Source organism: Balaenoptera acutorostrata, chromosome 17, assembly GCF_949987535.1.
Source record: "Balaenoptera acutorostrata chromosome 17, mBalAcu1.1, whole genome shotgun sequence".
Taxonomy (NCBI): Eukaryota; Metazoa; Chordata; class Mammalia; order Artiodactyla; family Balaenopteridae; genus Balaenoptera; species Balaenoptera acutorostrata.
The window spans coordinates 41,485,781-41,513,236 of record NC_080080.1 but is presented as its reverse complement, the minus strand read 5'-3'; the positions used below and the strand labels follow the sequence as shown (position 1 = coordinate 41,513,236).

General features: G+C 38.6%; 1 protein-coding gene and 1 non-coding gene across 3 annotated transcripts; one reads left to right on the top strand and one right to left on the bottom strand.

Moving 5' to 3' along the window:
* Positions 1 to 541: 541 nt before the first annotated feature.
* Positions 542 to 644, bottom strand: LOC114236850 (U6 spliceosomal RNA). The gene has a single exon (XR_003622699.1). It is a non-coding gene; the product is annotated as a U6 spliceosomal RNA (small nuclear RNA).
* Positions 645 to 6,306: 5,662 nt separating this feature from the next.
* PLEKHF2 (pleckstrin homology and FYVE domain containing 2) lies at positions 6,307 to 26,992 on the top strand. 2 transcript variants are annotated; one of them, XM_028164589.2, is made up of 3 exons: positions 6,307 to 6,582; positions 7,174 to 7,241; positions 24,392 to 26,992. In XM_028164589.2, the coding sequence occupies exon 3, from the start codon at positions 24,406 to 24,408 to the stop codon at positions 25,153 to 25,155; it is 750 nt and encodes a 249-aa protein (XP_028020390.2). In that variant the 5' UTR covers positions 6,307 to 6,582; positions 7,174 to 7,241; positions 24,392 to 24,405; the 3' UTR covers positions 25,156 to 26,992. The 2 variants fall into 2 exon arrangements, with proteins under 2 accessions (XP_028020390.2, XP_057388433.1); XM_057532450.1 differs by lacking the exon at positions 7,174 to 7,241 and having other exon boundaries at positions 6,309 to 6,582.
* The last annotated feature ends 464 nt before the right edge of the window (positions 26,993 to 27,456 follow it).

The window sequence follows — 27,456 nt, the reverse complement described above, 5'->3', positions numbered from 1 at the left end:
CCCCCAGGGTCTCCCCCGTCGCCGCTGGACCCCTAACCGTGGGTGGGTCCCGCTGGGTGTAGGAACTCCTTCCCTCCCCCAGCCACCCCTCAGGGGTGCCGGCCCAGGAGGTCCGGGCTTTACTTTTGCTCTCCCTTCCCTCCCTCCCACTCCCTCAGGATCCTCGTGGCTGGAGGGGGCCTCAGTGGGCAGGAGATCAGGCCCGGGATCTCAGCAGGTTCCTGGGGGTCCAAGTGGGAGGGGGAAACCTGGCCACGCTCCCTTTTGATCCTCTGCCCTCCCAGTGGTTCCCCAATTTCCCCCTTTGGGCGTGGGATCCCTTCCCCTCCCCCAGTTGCCCCTCAGGGACACCAGTCCCGTCCCGCCTCCACTTCTCCTCCCCCTTCACTGCCCCCACGCCCCACGTCCTACCTGGTTGCTGGGGGTTCCTCCCATCTCCTTAGGTGTCCGTGGTCCCCCACTGGTGCCTGGTAGGTGCCCTAGTTGTGAGGAGACGCGAATTCCACGTCCTCCTACTACGGCATCTTCTCTTTCTTTTTTTAAAAATATGGAACACTTAATGAATTTGCATGTCATCCTTGTGCAGGGGCCATACCAATCTTCTCTGTATTGTTCTAATTTTAGTATGTGTGCTGCCAAAGCAAGCAGGGGAAACTTTTCTAAATGATCTTCTAGAAGCCGACTATAAGGCTCTCTGTTAAAACAACATAGAATTGTTAAAACAACATAGAACTGTATTTCCATGAGTACTGGGGACTTCCTTCTTCAAAGCAAAAAGTGTGCAATGCTGCAATTTGGGGATGTGGTTATAATTTGGATTATTCTCTTTACATGATGAATTTTTATAAGGAATAAAATATCTGTTCCCATTTCGTCCAGGATCTGCAGCAAATATATTGTCCCAATCTAGTTCGTAGGACACAGTGGCCAGCAAAGCCACAAATGTCCCATATTTAAATGTTTAGAATGACACCCTGTGTGTGATAGGTTATTTTCCCATAGCCAGGGAGCATTTGTCTTCTGCAAGAAGAGTAAATTCACTTTTTGTTCACAGAAGAATTAGAAAAAAACATCAAATGTATTGTTTTTTAATTGTAGCTGTCAGGCTGGGCCTATTTTGAGACTGGATATTTAAGACAACTATCCTAGTTTGTCTTGCATTATTCACTATAGTTTATTTAATGCTTCATTATATATATTAACTTTTTTGGGGGGGTAAATAACTTCAAACTTACATTTTTCAAGAATAGAAATAGTACCTATATATTCATATACTTTTTTTTTTTTAATTTTATTTATTGATTCATTTTTGGCTGCATTGGGTCTTTGTTGCTGTGAGCAGGCTTTCTCTAGTTGCAGCCAGCGGGGGCCACACTTCGTTGCGGTGCATGGGCTTCTTATTGCTGTGGCTTCTCTTGTTGCAGAGCACGGGCTCTAGGTGCGTGGGCTTCAGTAGTTGCAGCACGTGGGTTCAGTAGTTGTGGCTCACGGGCTCTAGAGCGCAGGCTCAGTAGTTGTGGCGCACGGGCCCCATTGCTCCGCGGCATGTGGGATCTTCCCGGACCAGGGATCGAACCCATGTCCCCTGCATTGGCAGGCAGATTCTTAACCACTGCGCCACCAGGGAAGTCCCTATTCATATACTCTTTATACAAATTCGCCTACTAACGTTTCACCCCGTTTGCTTTATCATTTATATAGGTGGTTTCTCTCTTTCATATTTAATATTTACATTATATGTTATATATTAAAAATGTTTCTGAATCATTTGAGGATAAATTATATACATCATGGCCCTTTACCCCTAAGTACTTCAGTGTGTATATCCTAGAAATGGGGATATTCTCTTATATAACCAGAACAATAAATTTAACTTTGATACAACACTTTCATCTAATATTCTGTTCACATTCCAATTTTGTCAATTGACCCAATAATATCCTTTGCAGCACTTTCCCGTTTTAGTACAGGACCCAGTATAGGGTCAGTTACAGTCATCCCTCCGTATCCACAGCAGGGATTGGTTTCAGAAAGCACTCCCTCCCCCACGTCCTCCTCCCCCACCTTTCTGCCCACGGATACCAAAATCTGCAGGTGCTCAAGTCCCTTGTATAAAATGGCATAGTACTGTCAGACCCCCTGTATCCTCAGATTCTGCATCTGAGGATCTAGAGGGTGGGCTGTATTGCATTTAGTTGTTATGTCTCGTTTGCCTCTTTTAATCTGGAACGTTTCCACTGCCCTTTTTCAGAATTCAGCCCCCCCCACACACCCTTTTAAAAACAGAATGTCATTTTTTTCAGGTTTGTCTGATATTCTCCCAGAAGTCTAGGAAAACAGCTCCCTGTTATCTGAGCTGCCTGAAGGTGTACTGGAGAGAAATGATTTCTCCTTTTCTTCTGCCTTTCAGATCTCACATATGTGTTTCCATTGGCAGAATTTAACCTGGGACCATTCAGGGAAAAGTTCTCTGGAAAATAGAGTTCTAGGCTTTCTCCCCATCTGCAGAGGCGAATGTAGAAAGGGGTGGCAATAATGCTGAGCTGACTGACCACTGACGAGCTGGGACAACCTCCTGTCCTGTTAGGATCTGGGGATAGAAAGGAGAACAAGACCATGAGCTCCCTGCCTTCATGGAGTTTACAGTGTCCAGACAGACCTCTGAGTACTGAGAGGGAAACACACAGGGCTGTGACGGAGAATAACGGGCACTCTCTCAGGGCACAGAGGCCTGGCAGATATCATGGAGACACAGCTATGCAAAGGGCAGGGCGGGCTGGGCTTGGGGCTGTCTAGATAGAGAAGTAGCCTGGGCAGTGGGCCTCCACAGTGGAAAAGAGCATGATATATTTTCAAAATGACAGAAGGTCAACATCACTGGAATTTGGTGGAGTGTGGCATCATCTTAAGGTGGAGAGAATGACAGAAGCTGGGTTCTGCTAGGCCTTAAAGGACCTGGTGATGGGCTGGCATTTTGCTCTAAGTGAAGTAGAAATGTTACTACCCCATACGGCACCTTTGGGCAAATTAGAAAAAGGTATCCACTCCTCAAGTCATTTCCATCTTGTTGGAAAATTGTTGTAAAATACTTTGATTACAACAAGGCACTTCACTGACACCTGCCAGAGAATATCTGTGATAAATGTAAAGTTCACAGTGTTTCACTGTGAGAGGCACCCTTCTGTAAGGTTGTTCTACTACAACCTGTACCACTGTATATGGCAGCCTCAGTGGGGAGTGACACAAGCCTTTATTGTCCCTGTGTGGAGCGGACACAAGGAGAAGTGAAGAGATCAGATGAAGTGTTCTGGAGGTAGATCCTACAATATTTTGGAGGCAAAGGGATTGGATAAAGAAGCTGGGAAAGAGTTTGAGGTAGTGATGACTCATCAGGTTTGTGGATGGCAGTGCCATTTCACTGAGATGGGCATAACTGGGAGAAGACCAGGGTCTGTCCATGGGTTGTGGGTGAGAAGGACAAAGAAATCAAGCAGTAACTGAAATCCAGGTATTTGCCATCTTTCTCTGAATGCTCTGTTTTCAACTAAAAGGTAACCAAACTCTTGTCTTTTCTAAGATACATATCCTTGAAAAACTTACTCACTAGAGTCAAGGACAATAACAAGATCTTTGCCTTTCAGGCTTATATGGATAGAATTGGGTTAAACTCAAATTTTACTAACATTTTCAAGTTCCTCTATGTTTTAGGCACTCTGCCAAAGACTTTACACACCTTATCTTATTTCCTCAGTTCAGCAATCCATGAGGTAGTTCCTATTTTTATTTTCACTTTGTAGAGAGGTGAGGCTCAGAGAGAGATCTTATCACTTGATTTGAACACGGTACCACAGTTACAGGTTTGAGTCAGGAGTTGATCCTACTGCCTGAGTCCCTTGTTTTTTTCAGCTTTGTCAGTGTTATGCAGTAGAACTTTCTGCAGTGATGGAAATATTTTATATCTGAACTGTTCATTAGTCATGTGACCTTTAAGAACTTGAAATGTGGTTGGTATGACTGAGGAACTAAAATTTTAATTTATGTAACTACATATGGCTAGTGGCTACTGTATTTGTCAATAGGCTCCAAATTGGGGTGCACACAGACCAAGGAGGGTACAGAATATGCAGAGTACAGAAAGAAAACATACAGACACATACACATGTATGTTTTAAATCATTATTTCTGATATTTTGTGAATATGTTTTTAATGTACCTAACATATTAGGCATATCATAAAAATTAATAAACAGAAACCTCAATTAATATAGAGTCAGGAGACCAGAAGAGGGAGCTCTTAAGCCCTATGACAGTAGCAGAGACCAAAAGGAAGAAAGATTTTCTCTTCTTGCCTGGCAAGAGCTCAGCCAATGAGAGGTTGTCACAACTCTACCAATGAAAAGCCACTGTACTTGGAACTCTCAATTCCTCCAATGGACTCTTTGTTTACTCTAGCCCTCCGAAGTTCCTCTTCCCCTCATTAAAAGAGTTCTCCTCTCCTTACTGGGGGGGTGTGTGTGGGGGTAGACTTGCAGGTGCCTTGCCATGGTAGCATACCCTGAACTGCAATTATTTTTATTGGAGAAATAACTGGCAATCTATTTGTTTTACATCAACATTATAATAGACATGTGTGTATATACATATATGCACACATGTTATATATATTTTATACATAATTAAATATATATATATTTATTTAACACTTATATAGCCCTTACCATCTACCAGGCACTATGCTTTACAAATATTAACTCATTTAATCTTCATAATGACACTGTGGGGTAGATACTTTAATTATCCTCATTTTACAAATGAAGAAACTAAGGCAAAATTTGGATGTGGCCAAGGACACAGGTAGCTGGCAGCAAAGCCAACATTTGAGTAGTCATTTTGGCTTCTAAAAGTCCATGCCTTTTAGGATAAGCTAAATACGTATATTGGGAGGTGGGAGAGGCCAAACACTTTTACTGATAGGTGAGTGATGAAAAATGTTTGGTGACTATTGCTCCAGACTAGACCTTTGACAACCAGTCAGACATAGCAATTCCTAATCTCACACTTCAAAGGGATTTTGGAGACGATCAAGTCCATCCTTTTTTCCACTGACAGTTGCTGTTCTGTACAGAGAGGTGGATGAGGCTAAATGAAGTTGGGAGACGATTGAGATGAGAGTCCTGGGGACATTTGTTCTTGTCTACAGAGACAACTATAGCTAACACATGTAAAGATTTCTGTGATGGTGATTTTGTTTTCCTATTTTAAAAAATATCCTTGCCAGTTTTGTTCTAGTTACTAATTGTTAAAAAACATTTGTTTGTTTCTGAGATATTGACCAGGGGAAGATGGGAGGCTGCAGACCTGGAGGGGGTAGAATCCCAGACCAAAAGAAATTTGGTTGGAACCAAGACCTGCTTATGTTCCCTAGGTGGGTGCTGGCGGCTCTAATTCAAGAACAATCAAAGGTAAAAAAAAAAAGGTATTATTTCAAAATCTTGAAATAATAGATCAATGGGAAAGAAAATGTACCCAAATTTAATTTCCATCTGTACACTTTTTGTTTGAAGTGAATATGCTGTCCCCTCCCCCCACCATTCCTTGTCTACTTTAGGCATCTTTAATATCTCTCCACGTACTCACCAGCGCGCTTAGCTGTGGTATAAATGAAGAAGGGCAGGTTTAACCTTATATACTATCATTACTGTTTCCAGGTGTGTGAAGTAGGTAGATGAGGCTTGCGGCGTCAGAGAAAAGTTTTGGAAAGACCGGGGTTCTAAGTCCGGGAATAAAGGCATCACTTAAAAGGCTGTGCAGAGTACGTGGGGTATGTGTTGCAACGGCAGCTCCCTGTTTCAAGTGGCAGGGTTTTTAGGGAAAGCAAGTGGAAGATGTGACGGGGAAGGAACGCCGTGCTAAGTGGTAGTAGCAAACAAATGTCTGCCCCGACGCTTTAAATCCAAAGCTTTTATTTCCCGGCTGCGGGAAGTTCTTGAATTACCCGCGGAGGCCCGTTCGGTGGTGGGGGAGAGGGGGGCCCAGCTTTCCTTCCATTCTTCCAGCTTCGCTAAGACCTTCTTGGTGAGATGAACAATCCTTTCTAAGAGTTTGCCCGCGCGAGGCAACCCAGGTAAGACGTCCCACGTGCACTCAATCAGCTCCAGGACCCACGACCCCACTCGGCGCGGAGGAGCCAACCCCACGCCCCGGCTGCCCAGGTGGGTGTGGCCTCCGAGGTGGCCCCGCCCCCTCGAGCATGTCGCGCGGGGCCGCCCGGGCGGGGCGAGGGAACAGGCAAGAAAGGGCGGAGAGCGAGCGGTGTGAGTGTGCTCGTGCCCGCGCTCGCGCCTGGCGTGTGGGTGGCGGCGCGCCCGTGCGCGCGCAGGGGAGAGGCCAGCTCCGGCGGCCGTTGTGGGTTTCGACCGGAGGGGCGGGCGGGTCACCTGAGTCCGGATCGCGCCGGCTGCGCGGGGCCGCTGGCTGCACACCCTGGGAGGCTGGGGCGGCGGAGCGAGCAGAGTCTGCGCCCGGCGCCCGGGACGAGGACGAGTCGGACCTTCTCTACAGCCGCCTTCTGCGCCCGGCCGGGTAGGTGAAACCCGGGTTGGTTGTCCGGCGGCCCCTGGCGGGCCGGGAGAGGAGAAGCGAAACTTTCTGGGCGCTTCCCACCGCGGTCCCCGGGCCGTCGGCGGCGCGGGGAGGTGTTGTCGTCTCGGGCGGCGGCGACCGACGCCATGTTGGGGTCTATGAGAAACGGGGCGCTCCCGGGCCGCTCCCCTCCCGCTGGGGGAGCCGCGCCCGCCCGCCGGGCTTGAGGGCAGCCGGCAGGGCCACGCCGGTGCTCGTCCAGTCCGCGGGGCCGCGGGGAGGGGGCCGGGCCGACGCGCGAAGGGGTTCCCCGAGGTTGGGCGAGAAGTGAGGCGTGAGGACTGGGGTCCAGTCGTGGCCACCGGCGTCTTAGGGTGCCAACATCTTTCTATCCAAAAAGTTTGCAGGGTGTGGGCATCAGGGATGTTGTAACTTGAACAACATATTTTTTATGTGATTTCGGGCAAAAAAATGGCACCGCAGAATTTGCTCTGATAGAAGCGCTGGCTTTAACGCCTTACTTATTTGGAGCCTTTTAAAGTCGTACGGTCTTTTGACGAATTTAGTTTTCCTTTAAAATTTTTATTGAAGGCCGGGAGCTTGCTGTTCATGTGTCTTGAATACCCCTGCGCGCTCTTAGTACGTTGTAGCAGTAACTTGTGAGTATACGGTGGGAATAATGGGTGGTATTAAGGTTACAGATAACCAAGCCTTTCTCTGTAATTCATAGACTCACAAAGTATGTAAGCTGATAAATACCTTCTTTGTTGTGTTTTAGTACGTTACTGAAAAAATTCAGTAAAGACAGACACGAACGTTCACTGAGAGACTTAAAGGCATGTGTTGTTCTCTTAGGAATAAGGTGAAGTGATCTTGACATTGCGAAGTTTTTTCCTTCACTTTAGTTCCTTAAAGGCGCATGCCTACCTTGTTTTGAGCATTTACATTTTTCTGTACTCAAGGCGTAGAGGTTAATTCAGTATTAACGAAGGCTTCTATTTTAAATCGTTTCGGGTCCTCACAGCGTTGGAGGTGAATGGTATTAAGTTACTTATTTGAAAAGCACATGTAATCGCCTCAAAAAATAAAACTGGTGTACTGACCAAGGAAGGCATCAAAAAAGATTCAGCTTGAATCACCCTAGTAAATGAATGTAAATTACTAGTTTTAATGAAGGCATCTGAGCTTCCAAATTCTGTTAATTGTACTGAAAGCACTCTTAACCACAAATAAGATAAACCCTTCAACATGTCTTGGAGAATTTCTCTCCTTGAACTATAGGTAAAAATATAGCTTCCGCTCAGATTTGATTGCTAATTTTCTTAGGGTTTTTTTTTTGTTGTTGTTTTGCTTCATTGTCAGGTAATTGCCATTATACATATTTAATTTTTCTAGATGTAAGAGTTACCGAGAATGAGGTGATTTAACTAACTTCACAAATTTAGCAGACAAGGTGGTCTTATGACTGAAGCCTTCTCATTTTTTTTAATAGCATAACTTGGCAGGATACATAACTCATTCCTGTGGTGCAGTCTGTGTCCACCTTGGTTCCTCTTTCTTAGCTGCTCTTTCTGATTTTAATTTAGTTCCTCAGCATATATATTGCTTAGAGTATTTCCTAGGAACTTTCCTGATTTACAAGGAAATTTTTCCTCTTAAATATACTCTTTGAAGCTTTTTTGCCCTGTTCTCCTTACCCCACCCCACTTTTCTCCCCAAGAGTAATTCACTTATCTATCCCATTGCATCCCGGTAAATATAACATTTATCTGTCATGGTACCTCCTTGACAGCAGGCATCGCATGAGGTCTAACTTGCCTCTTCATCCCCAGTGTCCCAAGAATATAGCAGATGTTCAGGAGAGGTTGGAATGGATGAATGCACATATGTTTCTTGTAAATATACTTCATGAATTTCTTGTTAAATTGCACTTTCCATGGGCATAAGTAGTTAAATCTTCTCTAATTGTTTTTGGGAGGGGGGGGAATTTACCTTGGTAACTCAATTAATTTTGGACTGGGGATACAGAACTTGAATGTTATGAAATTTCCAAGTAGATAATGGACTGAAGTATAATCAACAAAAAAGCAGCAGCTGTGGGTCAACAGAAGGATAATAATCATACTTTTAACGTGCGACTGTATTTAGTATTTGCACTGAATGGAAATAGAGTTAATGCCTGAAAAGTTTGAAGGTCATATTTATACATTTAAGCTCCTTGATAGAGCAACTCTCATTTCTCCACCAATTATTGTTTTGCTAGAATTGTCTTAGAATTTTGTTTTAGAATGCCTTGCTTATTGGAAAACATATAACAATTGCTTTTCTATTGATAAGTTTATCTTTGAGAACCAGCTTTGTACCACCAGCTGCATGCTTAATAGCAAGGTGTATGCTGGCTTAATAAAATAGACTTTGTAGATATACTCTCACAGTGCTGTTTTAAGTTGCAAAACTTAAACTAGGTGGTGTTCTGTAATTGTGTAATGAAATTACTGTAAAATTTGGGGTTAATTCCCTGCCCCCATAACTTTCTCTCCAATCACTCCATAAACCACAAACTATGTGCTCAGTTTGGGAGGTCCTGGGAAGAGAATATAGAAGGCATTCAAGTAGTTGCTGTGAGTGCTAGAGAAAGCAAGTTGTATGTAGGGTGGATTGGAACAAAACCAAACCAAACCTGAATTCTAGGTCTGCTCCATTCTAGCTTGTGACTCTTGAACAAGTCACTTCACTTCTTTAAGCTTCACTGGACTCACTTGTGAAATGGACACAGAAGTATTTGCCTAACAGTGTTGTGAAGATTTACTACGATGTTTGTGGAAGTGCCTGGTTGCGGGATATTCAGTAAGTTAATTAGCAAATGAGCAGAGTGGCAGTGAATTATAGAATTTTAAAAGGGAAGCAACCTTTAGGAATACGTAGTTCAGTTCTCAACTTTGGTGCACATTAGAATTCCTTGAGGATCTTCTGAACCCCACCCTTGAACAAATCAATCACAATTACTGCGTTTGGAGTCAAAGCATAGGTAGCTTTGCCAGTTTTTTGTTTGTTTGTTTGTTTTAATGTGCGGTCAGGGTTGAGAACCATTAATTTAATTCAACCCCCCATCTCCTCATTCTCTTCATTTTGTTGTTGAATAAAGTGCAGAGAGAGGTTAAGTGCCAGCCAAATTCCTGTCAGGTTAGAAAGAATGAATTTGCATTAGAGGAAAGTGATGTGCACAGAAGTTAAAGTAACAGTTACCTTCATTTCAGAGCAGAAAGGCCACATTTGGAACTACAGTTCAGTAAGTCCGGTGGCGACCGTCTCCACTCTACATTAACAACCTACATGGATGCCTGTGTTATTTAACCTTATCATCATTTAGACCTCAGGTCTTAATCTGTGACCAGAGGTGATTCAAGGGCCTGTTTTCCATCATACCTGATGAACCAGCTTTTTGTTCTCATCGTCACCTGCAGTCCCTCCCACGCTGTTAGTTTTCTCGTTTTTTTTCCAGTCTGAACTCTATAGTTCATATACTGTGAACCCACTAGTACCACATAGTCGTCCTCTCCTCGACCTTTGCTGTATGTAACTGGTCAGTTCTCAACTTATAAATATCACCTTTTACTTTTTCTACTTTTGTCCCTGCCTAGCACTCCTGAAAAAAGTCACATCTATGGTGACTTAAATATTTGTTTTCCAGCTGCCTGCGTACTAGTTCCTTTCTAATCCCTTCTCATCCCAAAGTTGACTCATTTTATCTATTGCCTTTTCACTCTTAGGTTGCTAACCCCAATCTTGAAATGCTTGACTCTTAACAGATGACCTTGCTTCCTTCTATGGATTTTACGATGTGAATATTCTGTTTTCTTCTTTGCATCAACTTTTTAAATCCCTTTTTCCTTTCCATTTCCATAAGCGGAACTGTCCTTAATTCTTTATACTTGTTTCATTTAAACAGTGGTTGGGGAAAAAAATAAAAAAGATTTTTGTATTCTTTGGTTATATTTTTATTAATTATACCTATAACTTTGTGTTTATTATATTTTTCTAAACATTCTTTGCATTTTGTTAATTTAAAAACTTTTTTCTTTGTCTATGAGAGAATATGTGTTCAATATAAAATAATTAGGCAATATCAAAATATTTCACCCTAGTACTTAGAGATAACCAGTACTAAATTTTTAGTGGGTGTCTTTCCAGACTTTAAAAAAAAAATTTTTATATTGCATGTGCTGTTTAGAAGCTTTTATTTAATAAATTGCCTTATTTAACAATTTTCCACATTAAATATTAATCTGTGTTCTCCAAAAAGCTATCTAAAAATCCATTATATGGATATGCCCTAATTTGCTTCACTAATGTCCTGTTGTTGAACATTTAGATTGATTCTGACTTTTCAACATTATAGACAAAGCTACAGTGAACGTCTTCATATGAACAACTTTGTACACTGGTCTAATTATTTTTTGCATATATACTTGGAAGTAGAATTGTTGTGTAAACTTTTTAAAGTGCTTATATTGCCAGAAATGGCATTTAGAAAAGTTATAACAGTGTATACTTTCAAGAATATGAGTGCTTATTTTTTCCACATCTTAGAGAGGTGAATAATACATCATTTAAATTTTATTTCTTTGATTAGCACTGAGAGCCAACATTTTTCCATTTACTGGTCGTTTCCATTTGTTCCTTTGGAAATTGCCATTTGTGTCTTACCCATTTTTCTTTTGGGATATTTTCCTTTTATCTCATTGATTTACAGGAGCCCTTTATATATTAAAAATGTTGACCCTTTGTCATATTGTGCAACTATTTTTCTTTAACTTTAAGGCTTTTTTCCTCTTAGTGTTGAGTTTAAAATTTTTACGTGGTAAAATGTTTTCTTTTATGATATTTGGCTTTTTTTTATGTTATATTTAGCCATTCCTCTCTAGGGCTAGAAATTTAAGTTCTGTTTGTCACTATTAAGAGTTGATGCCAGAGGGAAAACTTTACAGTACAGCCTCCCTTCCCCGCAACCCCAAGAGTTTGTTTCTCAGGATAAATTTCTGTGATTAAAAATTCCAGGGTCAAAGGGCAGTGCTTTCTGAAATATTACTGTACATTACCTTCAGTCCTCGATTTTTTCCCCACGTTTTACTGCTTATTGTGACCTTTTGGCACAATGAGGTCATTTAGTCTCTGAGACTTGTGAGACATGTGAAAGCATGTTGAAAAGGTGCTTTGTGCTTTCTTGTCTCCCCTTTTCTCTTCTCTTGCTTCTCCTGCTTTCTAAACTAGGCATTCCCCAAAGTTTAGTCCTCTGCCCTCTCCTCTCTTCCGCAGCATCAGTGATCATCTCTTCACAGATAACTCCGAAACCTCTTTCTGTCCTGGAGCTCCCTGCTCATCTTGGGGTTTCTGTTTGTCTGACAGATGTTTGTCTTGTGGATACCTTGAAGGTACTTCAAGATAAGTATGTCCCAGACTGATTTCTTCCCCTCCTGAAACAAAACTAGCATTTGATCTACCCAAAGGTTTATGCCTAAACCTTTGAAGTCATCTTATACTCACTTTCAAACCCATTCAGTTGGTTCCTAAATCCTTTCTGCCTTACCTCAGTAATCTCTCTCACTTCCATCTTCCCCTTTTTATTTCTGCTGTCAAATTTGTGGCTTAGGCTTTTGTTACCTCTCACTTAGAGACTACTGTAATACGCTCCTGCTTTTTTTGCCTTCAGTTTTGCTTCTTTGGTAGTCTCTCTAGTTCATCCTGTGTTCTGCTTCTGTGTACTTATTAATATTTTCCTATTTTCCTTGGTCTTCCCATTGCCTGTACAATAAAGTCTGAACTGTTCAGTGTGATGCTTACTTTGCTCTGCATTTTGGCTCTTCCCTATCTTGCCAGGTTTCTAGTTTACCACTATACATTCTCCAGGCCCTACCTCCTTCAGCCTGGACTCAATTATCTCCTCTCTGGGGAATATATTGTATTTGTACACCATCATCTCCTTTCTCTCTCCCTCACCCCTAAATAGTTTGACCTACTACTTTTGCTCTAAGGCCCAGCTTGAATTTCTAGTCATTTAAGAGTTGTTCCTAAATATTCCCCCTGGTCAAAACTACCTCCCAACTACACTCTTTGGTCTTATTCATCACTCTTTTTATTTTTTTAGTTAAAAAAAATTTATGTTTTTGGTTTGTTTCTCCTCTGCTCCTTAAGATTTTGAGTGCACAGATTGAGGTAATCATATTCCTCAGTTCATAGCATACTATATGAGTACCAAACACTTTCTTGTTTTGTTTTGTGTTTCCTTCCTTATCAGTTACTTCCATTATCCTCTTTCCTGTAGAAACACACCCTAATGTATAATACATGAATTATATATACTTGTGTATATAAACTCGGATATATGGCTGTCCTCCTTCACAAAGATTGTTAGTTTTGAGTACTTCTATCTTTGTACAGAGTAAGTAGTCAGTAAATGTTTGCTACTTGAAATTCTTTGAAAATTATTGATTTTACTAGCTTCCATATTGCTTAGACTAAAAACCCAGGGATTTAATTTCAATTTTACTCTTCCACATCTAGTTTAGTTATGGCAATCCTGAACATTACCGATTCTTTCTTTTCCTGTTGCAAACTTCAGACTCTCACCAACTTTCCCTTTTACTCTTGCAGTAATTTTTCAACTGGGTCCTTTCAGTCTCTCCCTCCTGAAATCTTTCACTGTTTCCACAGTTATCTTAGAAGAATCCAGATCAAATCAGGCCACTCCTTCCCAGAGCTTCAAAAAGAACTCTCAGGAACCAAGAAGATCTCTTGTCTTATTTTTTTCTCCCCTGTTTTTCTACTAAATATCTCTTCTCCAGCCTCTTCTGCAGCTGTACATGTAACTTTTTAAAAACACATTTTTCCTTGCAGAGCTTTATGCCTTTACGTATCATGTTTTTGCCTCTTGAAGTTCACAACCTGTTTTCAGTGTTTTTTTCAGTGTATTTTTCAGAACCTGTTTCAAGTGTTCAACTGCTGCGTTCTTCCTTACCGCTTTAACGTTTTTATTATAGTATTTATTTCATTGTGCTTTTTATTAAAACCTTGTGGGAACATGTCTTAATTCCCAGTGTCTGGTTCATTCTTGTTTTCCCTTTAACACAAAGCATAAAGTCTTGAACGTAGTGAGTAGATTGTAACTGCTTTGAAAAATACTAAAGAAAATTTGTTAGGGATGTGATGGGTACCAGCTTTATTTTTCAAATATTATACAATGATTTAACAGCTGTCAGCACTGTACAGCTGCCCCTGTACAAATACTTTTTGAAATGATGACGTTTTTTATCTGAATATTGTTGATGATGAAAATACGCATACACCATAATTTTTTATTTGCTAACTAAACAGCTGTGCTTTTCAGCAAGAGAAGAAATCATTTTTATATATTATCTTGAGATTGAGATTTTAAAAACAGGATCTGCTATGCTCAATACTTAGAATTCACAGTTAGATACTATAGTTAAATAGACGAGAACATTTGCTTGTAAATTTAAAATCTGTGGGCCTAGTGAAGGGTGTGGTTCCTGTTTTGTGTGAAAATTAGTACTATGGATGTCAAAAATGAAGTCTTTGATTTTCATAAAACTCTAGGTCAAGAAGCTGCTGCTGCTTTTAACTGCTCAGTGCACAGTGATGGCATGTATATGCAAGCAATTTTGTAGGTGCTATTGGGAATACAAAGTTGTAGGAAATGATCTTCCTTTTTTCAGGAACCTCCAAATCTGTTGGGAATAAGCAGGTATACAAGTCTTTATAAAACGGAATAGAGGGCTTCCCTGGTGGCACAGTGGTTAAGAATCCGCCTGCCAATGCAGGGGACACAGGTTCGAGCCCTGGTCTGGGAAGATCCCACATGCCGCAGAGCAACTAAGCCCATGCGCCACAACTACTGAAGCCTGCGTGCCACAACTACTGAAGCCCACGTGCCTAGAGCCCGTGCTCCACAACAAGAGAAGCCTGCACACCACAGCGAAGGGTAGCCTCCAACTAGAAAATGCCCGTGTGCAGCAACGAAGACCCAATGCAGCCAAAAAAACAAAAACAACATAATAGAATATAAGTGCCATAAATGGTACAGGTAAAATGGTATGAGGGTTTAAACGTAAACAATATGTGGCTATGAGGTTACTGAACTGACTGGTAAGATTTCAGAACAGCAAGTGGGGAAGGACATACTGAGCTCAGGTAGAGGAGAGGAAGCTCAGAGCATAACCTGGGAATAGCTAGTAGTCTGGTTTGACTGTAACAAAGAGAACATACAGAAAGAGGTAAAACTGAAAACATAGACTGGGCAGGCTGGGGCTTGACTGAAGGGCTTTGAATACCAGGTTAAGGATTTTGGAATTAGTTCAGTTGGCCAGGGAACCTTTGGTTGTTGAATAGAGAGTTACCTGAGCATAGCTGTAGTTAAAGTATATTAATCTTGCCTTGTGTGTTATGGTTTAAATGCTAAAGACTAGAGGACTTGTTTCAAGCTTGAGGTCCGTATTCTTTCCCTTTCTAAAGACCTTTTTTTAACTCCCAATGTGACTGTTCTGGCTTTCTAAATTAATTTTTAAAAATCTTCAACTGTGGCTTAGTCATTCTTTGTATACCATGGTGAGTTTCTCTATCAAGCCTAACCTATTTGAAACTGCCTTTACTTACACCCTAAATTAGTCATTGCTTTACTTTTCACTTCCTTTTAGTGTTTGGAGAATAATTTTCAGCATACGTTCTACTTATTACCATGTGTTTTAAGATTTTTGTGTCATCAGTGGCTTTCTCCAAATACCTAATAAGGTCCACATGAGTGAAATATTTCTGGAATATTTATTTCTGAAGGTAGCAAAGTATAATGGAAAGAACATGCATTTTTTACAAAAACTGACTGTGCGACTGGGAAAATTCCTTAACTAGTCCATGACTCAATTTACTTTTTTGTAAAATGGATATGATTATCCGTTTTAACAAAATTGAGATTATTAAATGAAATAGAAAAATGTGGACGTGCCTAGCATGTGTAGGTGTTGAATAAATGCTTTTTCTTTTTCCTTTCTTGGTTAAGCCTGTAGTGTAGTGCATTTGAGTCTACTTTTCAGTAATAGGCAAATTTAGTGCCTACAAGAGATTTAAAACAAATTACTATGGTTCTCTGTAAATATGATTCAAAGTTTAGAAGTTTCAGTTCTTATCAATCCACCTTTATGAGTTTAAAATTAATATAAAAGGTTGTTCCTTTTTTCTTACCTAAGAAATGAATGTTGCCTTGATCACTACTAATTTCTGCAATACATATTGTATAATTGGTTTGCCACAGAGGCAGAAATGCTAGTGGAAAGGGGAGGGAAAAACTGTCCCTTCTTATTGATAGAATCAGTAAAATTTACTAAAATTCCAAATGTAATTTGCTAAATGTTCAAGTATTTCTTCTTTGCTTTATTATCCTAGTAGTTTACTGAAAGTCTTTAGAATTTCCTAGAATTTCCTGATTATTATTATGCTTACTAAATTATAGAACTTTTGAAAGTAAAAACTGCTCTGTCCTTTGCATATGGTAGGTGCTTAGAATAATTGTTCATTTGACTTAGGTGCATTAGGAGAGAGGGGTAGTTCTAATACCTACACATTTGCCCAGGGAGGATGTACCTCTGATAGTTTCTTGCTGCTTTTTAAAAAAATCTCTTCTTTTCCCACTTTCCTGTTTGTCTCTCCTTTTTTTCCTTTTACAGTTTCTGTAGTCTTAATTCAGCAGTAACACAGATTTTGAAATCTCAATTGATATTAACACATAGTCAAAAGTTTGATTAAAAATTAATTTTTAGTCTTAGTAAACCAGAAGTATGGCTCATCTACTATCAGAGTTCATTATTTTAAAGACAAGAAAGGGCTTTGCAGATTATTTTATTCAAGGTGGTAGCTGGTGTGTGTGTGTGTGTGTGTGTGTGTGTAGAGCAGTTAGGTAGCTTGTATGAAATCTCTTATTTTAAAGACAAGAAAGGGCTTTGCAGATTATTTTATTCAAGGTGGTAGTTGGTGTGTGTGTGTGTGTGTAGAGCAGTTAGGTAGCTTGTATGAAATCTCTTAAAGACAAGAAAGGGCTTTGCAGATTATTTTATTCAAGGTGGTAGTTGGTGTGTGTGTGTGTGTGTGTAGAGCAGTTAGGTAGCTTGTATGAAATCTCTTATTTTAAAGACAAGAAAGGGCTTTGCAGATTATTTTATTCAAGGTGGTAGTTGGTGTGTGTGTGTGTGTGTAGAGCAGTTAGGTAGCTTGTATGAAATCTCTTATTTTAAAGACAGGAAAGGGCTTTGCAGATTATTTTATTCAAGGTGGTAGTTGGTGTGTGTGTGTGTGTGTGTGTGTGTGTGTGTGTGTGTGTGTGTGTGTGTGTGTGTGTGTGTGTGTGTGTGTGTGTAGAGCAGTTAGGTAGCTTGTATGAAATCTCTTATTTAGTGCCAGAGCTGAGATTAGAATCCAGGTCTTTTGGTTCATAGTTTATTGTTTTTTTCCAGTATAATGCACAGTTGAATACTGAAGCTCACTGATATCAGATGTCTTGGGTACGTGTAAGAAATTAATTAGGTGATTTTTTTGTTTTAAACTCACCTGCAGGGATGAGATAGAAGTATTGGTTTTCAGTAAGAAGAACTGGGCCATAGTATTCTGTGACAGTTGGGCTGTCTTCTCAATTGTAAATAGCATTCTGACTCTTTTTTTAAAAAAGAGTTTTTGCCTCTTCTAGTATTACATTTTTAACAGGTGGTAGACACTCCACTGAAGAACATATTAACTTTAGAAACAAGATGTTACCAAAAGACTAGTGTGGAACTTGGACGATGCAAATGTAGTTCTTGTCTACAGTTGTGAAGGAGATAACTTGAAGCTTGGATGGTTTAATTTTTTAAAATTGGTATATAAAGCTGTCTTCATAAAAGTTAAGAGGGTTTCTTTGTTTTGTTTTTAGTATGCTTTTCCTGTGGTTCTTACATTTTAAACTATGAATTAAGGCTGCCAGACACCTTTTGTTGGAAAAGAAGACAGGAAATCAGTTGGAAAACTGTTGGATGTGTAGAGTTCTCTGAAGTGGCTGGATGTGGGATGAAACTAACAGATATATTAGTAGTTTTCTTATCAGTAGTAGTAATGAATTAGAAAATACAATGTGGAAAAGAGACTAGATTCAAAATAGCAACAAAAAGTATGAGATACTTGAGAATCTAAGTAATGTAACAATCTTGTGAGAAGAAATGTACAAAATTACTGGGCCATTAAACAAGATTTAAAACCTTGGGAAGAGATAGTATCAACCTGCTAGGAACATATGAATTCACCAAAATTTCAGTGGATTTGGTCTCTATTTTTTTCATTTATTTATTGTAATTGGAAATGGTTCTAAACCTTAGCTGCACAGTGGAATTACCTGAGGAACTTTAAAGTGTCCCAGTACCCAGACCAGACCAGTAAAATCAGAACATCCTGCGGGGAGGGATCTAGATATCAGTATTTCTTAACCTTTAATACCTATCATCACAACCTATTGGTCTCAGTTTTGTATTTTGAGTTTCTATTGATTTTTTTAAAAAATTTATTTATTTATTTATTTTTGGCTGTGTTGGGTCTTCGTTTCTGTGAGGGCTTTCTCTAGTTGTGGCAAGCGGGGGCCTCTCACTGCCGCGGCCTCTCTTGTTGCGGAGCACAGGCTCCAGACGCGCAGGCTCAGTAGTTGTGGCTCACGGGCCTAGTTGCTCCGTGGCATGTGGGATCTTCCCAGACCAGGGCTTGAACCCGTGTCTCCTGCATTAGCAGGCAGATTCTCAACCACTGCGCCACCCTCTATTGATATTTTAAGCAGTTCTAATTATTTGTAGTGATTGACATTTTTAAAATTTTATTATTTCTTAGAGATTTTCAAAACCAAAAGGTGATCTTGTTTTTCCTATATCTTGAAGCATTTTACTATTTTATTATCTTAGGAATTATTTAACCAAAAAGAAGAAAATAGAAGTGATGTAATTGCCTGGACGGATGATGCAGTGATAAAAAAAAATCACCACTATTGCACCATTTTTCAGTTTTATTATTACATTAACCAAAGTATTGCATCATCTTTCAAAAAGATATGAAAACAATTTGGAGATATCTTTAGTCTTTTTGTTTATTTTAAGCTTTCATTTAGCATATTTGAGAATTTAGATTTTTTTCATTTTCATCTAATGACAAAAAAATGAGCAAAGCTAGACATTTCAGAACTATTGGACAAGTCAGAGGATGAGTGCAAAGAAACAGCAACACTTAAACTAATAATGATGGTGAAACATTATAAGTGAAATCTCAGACAATGAGTCTTCAGTTGATGATTTTCTAGATGAGTTTTCTCAAACTCAAAATTAATTAGTAAATAATATTCCTAAAAACAGAAATGGAAATATTATAGATTCATGCATGACAACTTATGAGCAGTTAGTTGCATTTAAAGGATACTATACTTTTGTATCTACATACCTTTAATAACAGAAATGTGGAATAAGAAATTTGCTATGTTTCAATTTTTATATTGTTCTTAAAGTTATTGTTTTTTACTATTCATTTACTCTTATTTCTGTAAATTAGTTGTAAAATGCCTTAAAATATTAAGAGTAAATAAAAAGAGTATTTTGGACCCAGAGAGTAAATTGGGATGGCTATTTTTTTATGCTATACTAAAGGTTAAGAGTTCCCCTGTGGTTCCAGACAGCTAAGGCGGGGAACCACTGTTCTAAGTAGATGCCATCTGGACAAATAAGCAGAAGAGATTAGGTAAAACATTTAAAAGGTTAAGTAATGGGAAATAGTCTAGACTAGTTTTACCAGGTGCATGGTACTGACAAAAGAATTATAAAACAGGTTAATGGATTAGGCCAGACAGCCCAGAAGCAGTGTTATAATACTATATAAAAATTTAATATAATAGAGTGTCATAAAGCAGTAGATTAGATTATTAATACTAGTAAATAATAGCTACCACATGTGGACTACTTGCTGAACATTTTGTATGCATTATCTCATTTAATCCTCCCCCGATATAGCTGCTATTATTATTTCCATTTATAAGTGAGGAAATCTGAGGTCACACAGTATTTGGTGATTCTGGAGCAGTTAGCTCCTTTAGAATGCAAATATTTGAAAATGAAAAAGGGTTTTTACCTATGACAGAATAAATTTCAGGTGGGTAAAAGAATTAAATGTAAAACATAAACCATAGAGAATAATAAATAGGTGCATCCGATAACTGGATAAGGGCAGCTTAGGAGTCAGTCATGGGAAAAAATCACAAAGGAAAATATCTGTAAGTGTAACTACTTAAGAAATAAAACTCCCTTTGTGTCAAACACCATAAACAAAGTTACAGCTTAATATACTAGGAAAAGCAATGAAATAAATGAGTTAGTAGACTTTATGTGTAATATACTCATATAGATTAATAACCTCTAAATATATGAGTGTAGAAATACAAGTTAGTAAACACATTAGAAAGTAGCTGGTCTCAAGAGGTAGCTATGAAATAAAATATTCAGTTAAATTGTAAGTACTGTTCTTTCCTGTTTTAGGACCTTTGTCCATAGTATTAGTTCCTTTGCAAGGCTGACCCCTCATCCTTTAAGACCCAGTGTGTAGCACCACCTCAGTGCAGTCTTTTTGAACTACTCAGTAAATGAGTTTTTCCCTGTATCTTGGCACACTGCTGATTTCCTTCATTGCACTTCACCTTTTGGAATCACCTATTGGTTTATTTACTTACTGTGTTTCTCCCTCATTATACTCTGAGCTCTGAGAGGAAAAGGATAATGTCTGGAGTTCAGAAAATGTTCAATAAAGTTATTGAATGAATAAACATAATGAATAAAAGAGAAGTAAAAAAATGAATAAAATGAGATACCATTTAAAAAAATCTACTCTATTTGCTGAAATTTTTAAAGAAAAATATTCTGTGTGAAACAAGATGGGATGGATATAGTCATGGTGCTACTTGGTAAATTGGTGTTACCTTTCAGAATGGAAATTTTGTAGAAGGTAGCAAGAGCTTTAAACATTAGTGCCTTTTGACCCAGTAATTTTACTTCTTGGAATCTATCCTAAAGAAGTCATCTCTGCCAGAAGATGGGGAAGCATTCTTCCTAGCTCTTACTGTATTCACTGATATTCCTTCCTAAGAAAAGTAGACAGAAGTCCAATTGGGCCACATTTTATAGTTGTCTTCTGCTTCTTTTCATGCAGATATGCAAGGGACTCACTCCTTGGCTAGCCCTGGTATTCTTGTATGCTAATACTCTCACAAAAGTCTTTGAGAGTTCTTACTGCTTGGGGCACCTCACTGTACAGGTAGTAGATTTGGATTTGGACTTTGGAGAAAGGTAAAGGGTCCTGTTTAGGCCTTGGGCTAAAGGGTAATGCCTTAAATCCAGTTTATTAAGAGCCTTGCTTTGGGGTATCTGGAAGTAATCCAGCTAATGGTGGTACTTTGATTTCATTTTCGATAATCTCCCTTCTCCCTTCTCCCTTAAATCATGATGACCTATCCTTTCAGGTTATTTGCTCAAATTAGTATTCTTTTATCTTCAGTATTTTTAAGGTTTGCGGTGAAGGTCCAGAGGTTAGCAATAGCTTTCTTAGTTCTTATAGAGTCAGTGGAGCCTTAAGGAATAATCAGTGTGCCTTGATACACTGGTAACAGCGCGCAGGAATCAGCTTTGAGCCTCAGTTCTGTGACAGCCTTGGGCATGGTACTTAACTCCTTTATGTCAGTTTGCTCATCTATAAGCTGGAGCTAATAGTGCATATCTATCATAAGGTTGCCCTGGGTAGGAAATACAGTAATAACATGTGAAGTGCTCAGCTCTTGCTTGGGCTCCCAGTGAGTAGAGTTAATTCCGGGCTGTTTTGCCTGAATCTCTCTATTTGTGCCTTAGTTTCTCCTTCAGCTCACATTTCAGCTAATAGTACTAGATCCTTCTTTGGGAGATAAAAACTTCACAGCAGTTTGAGACAGTAAACATCAGAAGATAATAAATGTGAAAAGCACTGCACAAATTTGTGGTGGTATTAATTCCAGTAGTAGCAATAATAGGAAACCTGTTTGCATTGTATATGAGCTGATTAATAACTGTATAATGAGTAGAATCAGTAATTGATTTCAGCTGGGAATAAATAGATACTTTCAGTTTTCCACAGGTGCCAACCTCTTTCTTGCCTTAGGACCTTTGTAGTTATTCCTTTTGTCTGGAATATTCTCCCTCATCCTCGTCCCTCAGGTATGCATATCTAGTTCTGCCCTATCAGCTGAAAAGATACCACTTTAGATACCCTGACCATCCAGTCTGAGTAGACTGAGTAGTCCCAGTGGATTTTTTAAAAAATCACTTTAAAAAATTACAATGTTAATTATTACTTGGGTCTTGATTTTTTTTTCTTTTTGCCTCCTCGCCAACTAGGATGTAAGCCTTGAAGAGCAGGGACCTTGCCTGTGTTGTTTATTATTTTTTCCTGTACCCAGATCAGTGCCTAACAAACACTTGTTGAATGTTTGACTATCATGTAAAGTATGAAAGATTATCCATAATTGTACTTCCCAGAGATAAATAACCATTATTGGTATTATGGTATATAGTTTTCTAATTTTACATACTTAATAGTGTCTAATATTATGCGCTTATACCATATTTCATTGAGTCTAAAGATGAACGTGTTTTACTATATTTTATATCTCTAAAATTGGGATGTCGTATAATCAAGAGTTTGCCATGATTTAATTGGCAGCATTTTTCTTTCTCAGTAGCACATAAAGCGAGGCTGTGTCTTAAAATCAATAGCATCTTAGATTTGATGAAATTTGGTATATATTTGAAACAAAAATGAGATCATTATGTTCAACTCTCCCCACCTAGATATCAATATTTTGAGCATTTTCCCATATCACTGTATTTAGATCTATCTCATTCTTAACAGATATCTAGCATATTATTAAGGGTGTATCATAAATTGTTCAACCAGTTCCTCTTGATGAACATTTGGAGCTTTTCCAGTGTTTTTTTCTGTTAAAAAACAGTGCTGCGTTGAATATACTTGTACATATCTTTTGAGTGCCTGGGTCAGTGGGTACACATATTTTCTGTAGTGTGTGAGGGTACCTGTTTCCCTATATCTTCAGTATTACTGCATCTTAAGAAATTTTTAAAATTTTTGTTAATCTGATGAATGAAAACATATCCTAATGTTTATTCATTTATTTAATTATGAATGAAGTTGAGCCTCTTTTCATGTTTACTTTTTTTATTTTCTCTTCTGTGATGCACTTGTGCACAGGGCAGTAGACTTTTAATTGGCTGGCAGATTTGCCCTAATTAGAAAGAGAGGCCATCACAGTTTGAAGCCATGTGTTGTCATATTAATTTTTGGGAACAACTTTCAGGGCAGAGTCCACCCTTGTGGAAGGCAAGAGGGCTTTATAAGGACCCAGGATTAGGGGAGAGACAGAATTCAGGAATAATCAGAATTGTCGTATCCTTTATAATGGAGGCCAAGAAGGGTTACAGTGTCATCAGTTTGTGAGCTGAATACTGGAACTTAACTATGCTCTCACTCTTTAAATGCTCCTCTCCTTTCTAATGTGATTTGGTTATAAGTGTGGTATTGTTAGGTTAGTGGTCTGAAATAGGCACAACTCTGGGACTTGAGTGAAGTCAATATTGGATCTAGAGATTAAATCTTCGATCATTTAAGACTAGATTAATGTGGGTTTTTTGCACATTGCCAAGATGTTCTTGTCAACATTTTTGAGCACTTTGACTATGCCAGACAGTGTGCGTTTCAAAGATAGATATCAGATGGTCTCTGCCTTTTAGGTTCCATTGCAGCCTATGGAGAAGACAGATTTCAATCCTTTGGTAAGAGTGAGTCCAGAAGGTACAGGGAATATGAAGAGCACAGAGGAAGGTGTTTAGTCTAACAGAGTTTAAGGAAGACTTCTTGGAGTAGGTATGATAAACTAAACTGAGTCTTGAAGGATGATAAGAGTCAGCTGAGGGTAGTAAGTAGTAAAGGATGCAAGAGCATGAGAGAAGATGTGTATGGTTGAAATGGACTACAAGTGGTAGGGTTTTCTTAGAACATAACATTTGAGGTAAAGAGTGACTTATGATGAGTCTGGGAAGATAAGCAAGAACCAGATAATGAAGGGCCTTAAATGCCATGTTAAAGATTCTGCATTTTATAGGTTAAGGGGAATAATTTTGAGTAATGGTATGGTCAAATTTGCATTTGAGAGATCACTGCCTGAAGATTGATTTAAGGGGCAAGACCTAAGGCAGTGAGGTGTGTTGGGAAACCATTCTGGTAATCCAGGTGAGAGGATTGAGGCTTTAGCTCAATGGTAAGAGAGCCGACTGGAAAAATCATAGTTGTTTCTCTTATATAATATTTGGCCCTCTTGTTCAGAATTCCTCTGAGATTAAATTTCATGAAGCTGATGGCTTATATTCATTTTCTAATTATTTGTTGTTTTATGTCTGTAAGAAGTTTATACTATTATAAATACCTGCTAATGATACTATATGGAGATGGTTAATAAGTGTTTTTGATGATTATAAAAATTGGGAGATGTTAGCTCTTTTGGTATACTTAGTGATTATCTTAGAGGGAAACAATTGGGGAATTTTGCCTTTGGGTAGAAGTAATGATTTGTTAGATTAAATTCAGACTGTATAATTTTTTTAACTTATATGAATTTATAATTTCTATGAGCTAATTTCTCTCTCTCTTTTTTTTAAAGGCTATTAGCAAAAGATGGTGGATCGCTTGGCAAACAGTGAAGCAAATACTAGACGTATAAATATAGTAGAAAACTGTTTTGGAGCAGCTGGCCAACCCTTAACTATACCTGGACGGGTTCTTATTGGAGAAGGAGTATTGACTAAGTTGTGCAGAAAAAAGCCTAAAGCAAGGCAGTTTTTCTTATTTAATGATATTCTTGTATATGGCAATATTGTCATCCAGAAGAAAAAATATAACAAACAACATATTATTCCCCTGGAAAATGTCACAATTGATTCTATCAAAGATGAGGGAGACTTGAGGAATGGATGGCTGATCAAGACACCAACTAAATCGTTTGCAGTTTATGCTGCCACTGCCACTGAGAAATCGGAATGGATGAATCACATAAATAAATGTGTTACTGATTTACTCTCCAAAAGTGGGAAGACACCCAGTAATGAACATGCTGCTGTCTGGGTTCCTGACTCTGAGGCAACTGTGTGTATGCGCTGTCAGAGAGCAAAATTCACACCTGTTAATCGTCGTCACCACTGCCGCAAATGTGGTTTTGTTGTCTGTGGGCCCTGCTCTGAAAAGAGATTTCTTCTTCCCAGCCAGTCCTCTAAGCCTGTGAGGATTTGTGACTTCTGCTATGACCTGCTTTCTACTGGGGACATGGCCACGTGCCAGCCTACTAGATCGGACTCTTATAGTCAGTCATTGAAATCTCCTTTAAATGATGTATCTGACGATGATGACGATGATGATAGCAGTGACTAAAGGCATATTTTGAAATATTTAATCGGATGTGACTATCTGAGAAATCAGCTCTAGGGGGAATGTAAAATCCTGAGCTTTCTGTCAGTTTTGCTCTAGCCATGAATTTGCCTGAGAAACTTATAACCTATGTGCCTCAACATATTCTATAGAAAATAGGTCCTGTTACCATCCCCCAACCCCAACTGCTGCTGCCACTCTCCTCACCTCCCCCAGCTCCCTATTCTTCTACAGGGATAGACTGTTGCGAATATATCAGATAAAGTTTTGGTTTCTTATTCTTGTTTTAATTCTAGACTATTTTCTTGAATGGTTGGGAAAAGATGTTTATGTAACATATGTACTACACTGTTGTTTATTATATGGAAAAACTAAAAGCAAAGAATGATGAAAAAAGGAGTATGATGTGGTCAGTTAATAATGTTATTCGCTTTTTTCTAACCATCCTATCTAAAGGTTAAGACACCAGTAACAGAAATACATGCTTTGGAAATACTTTGTTTGGCTTTTTCGTATACCAGGTGGTGCCTTATCATAATAGCACTGTTGCATGTAATAAGCCCCTTCTCACTTTTTAGTTTGTTTTAAAAATACACTGGTGCTCTTTGAGGTGTAAAATGAATGTTATAAATGGGTGTAATTAGAAAATACTTCTCATTTGACAGCTACAAATAACTAAATTTAGAGGTTCTTTATTCTATATGAATAAATATTTTTCCATAAAATAGTTGTGATTACTGTATATTTTTACTTTTTGTAGGTACCAAATTATTGTCATTCTGAGGAATTTGGTTTGAAATTTATCAAATACAAATTGTCATTGCATTATTGCTACTTTTAGTAAGACATATTTTTAGGTATAAATTCATCTGCTTTAACATTGTTTCTAGAATGAAAAATCTTATACAACTTCTTGAAATTAAACAGTCTCTTTAAAAAAAATCTCATGCTAGAGCACAAATCTACTTAGGTTGAAGATTTGGAAGAAATAATATATGAGAATGGTCAAGAGAGACCAGTTAAGTTTGACTAGACTTCTTATCTGTGGAAGTATTTTCTATTTCAGTGTGAAACTATCTTGAATTTACAAATATAGTGTTATATTTTATAAAGTTTTGTAAAGTCCCAAACAATATTTCTATTTTTGTAAAACAGTTGTATGTTTAATCTGTTTCTGAAATCATTTTGCAATCTATGGAAATAGAGTAGCAATTGATCTTTCTAAATTGCGAACTTTATTGAGTCAGTCTAGATTGCTTTTAAGAAGAGGTAATTTTTCACTCTTTGCTTTTGAGGCAGCCATTAGGTTGAAAGAATATTTATCATATAAAACTTGATGCATTTTGCACTACTCTCCATTTGTATGCTGCAAATAACTGTAGTCTTTCAAATATGAAAAATCAGTCTGAAGTTTGTTTTAAATTCTAAATTCTTTTGTTTTAAAATCTTTAAATCTGGATATTGCAAATGTCATGAGAGGTTTGATTTAATAACTTGTGATGGAGGATTCTTTGGTTTGGTTAAGGCACTAGCTTTACTTTTAAATTGTGAAAGCACCTGAGATACATAGATCTCCCTGTAGGAAATGTGAAAGAAAGGCACAACAGGTTTTTTTTTGTTTGTTTTAATATCATATGGACTTTTGTTTCTAAGCAATATTTACATATAATCAATAAACATATCCAAAAAGGACCATGAAATCTGAGAAGTGCTAATGGAGACTTGCTCGTACATAGGAACCTAGCAAATTCAGGAACCAAGGGGAAATGTTCTGAGATGACATTTATGTTGTCAACCTCTATTGACTCTGTTTTTACAATAAAAAATATTTTACAGCTTACCTTCTGTGCATATTGTGACTTGAAGATTTTTTACCCCTTGCTAAGGTTAATGGAGATGTTATGCATATTTTAACCTCATTTCAACAGCTGTGAGTGCCTTCTATGTGCCAGGCATTGTTCTGGGCACTAGGAGTAGAGCAGTGAACAGAAATTGCCTCTTTTTCATGGAGTTTACCTGCAAATAGAGTCCAAGCTGTGTTTTCTTCCAGAATTTTTTCTGTAATTTTTAAAGCTTTTATAAATCTTACATATGAACCTGAAATGATTTTGGTGCCAATTTCTCATGCTGTTCTCTTGAATGAAATTTACTTGGACTGTACTGGACCCCCAGTACATTAACCAAATTGGTAACTATTGGCATAAAGGAAGCAAAAATTTGTAGATGCCAAGGAAAAATATTAAATTGAATACACCTTAATACAGGAATTCATGCCTTTGGGTCAAGTGCATACAATGGCCAGTT

Excerpts from the sequence above, each read along its gene's own strand:
- PLEKHF2 (XM_028164589.2), top strand. The coding sequence starts at position 24,406 with ATGGTGGATCGCTTGGCAAACAGTGAAGCAAATACTAGACGTATAAAT.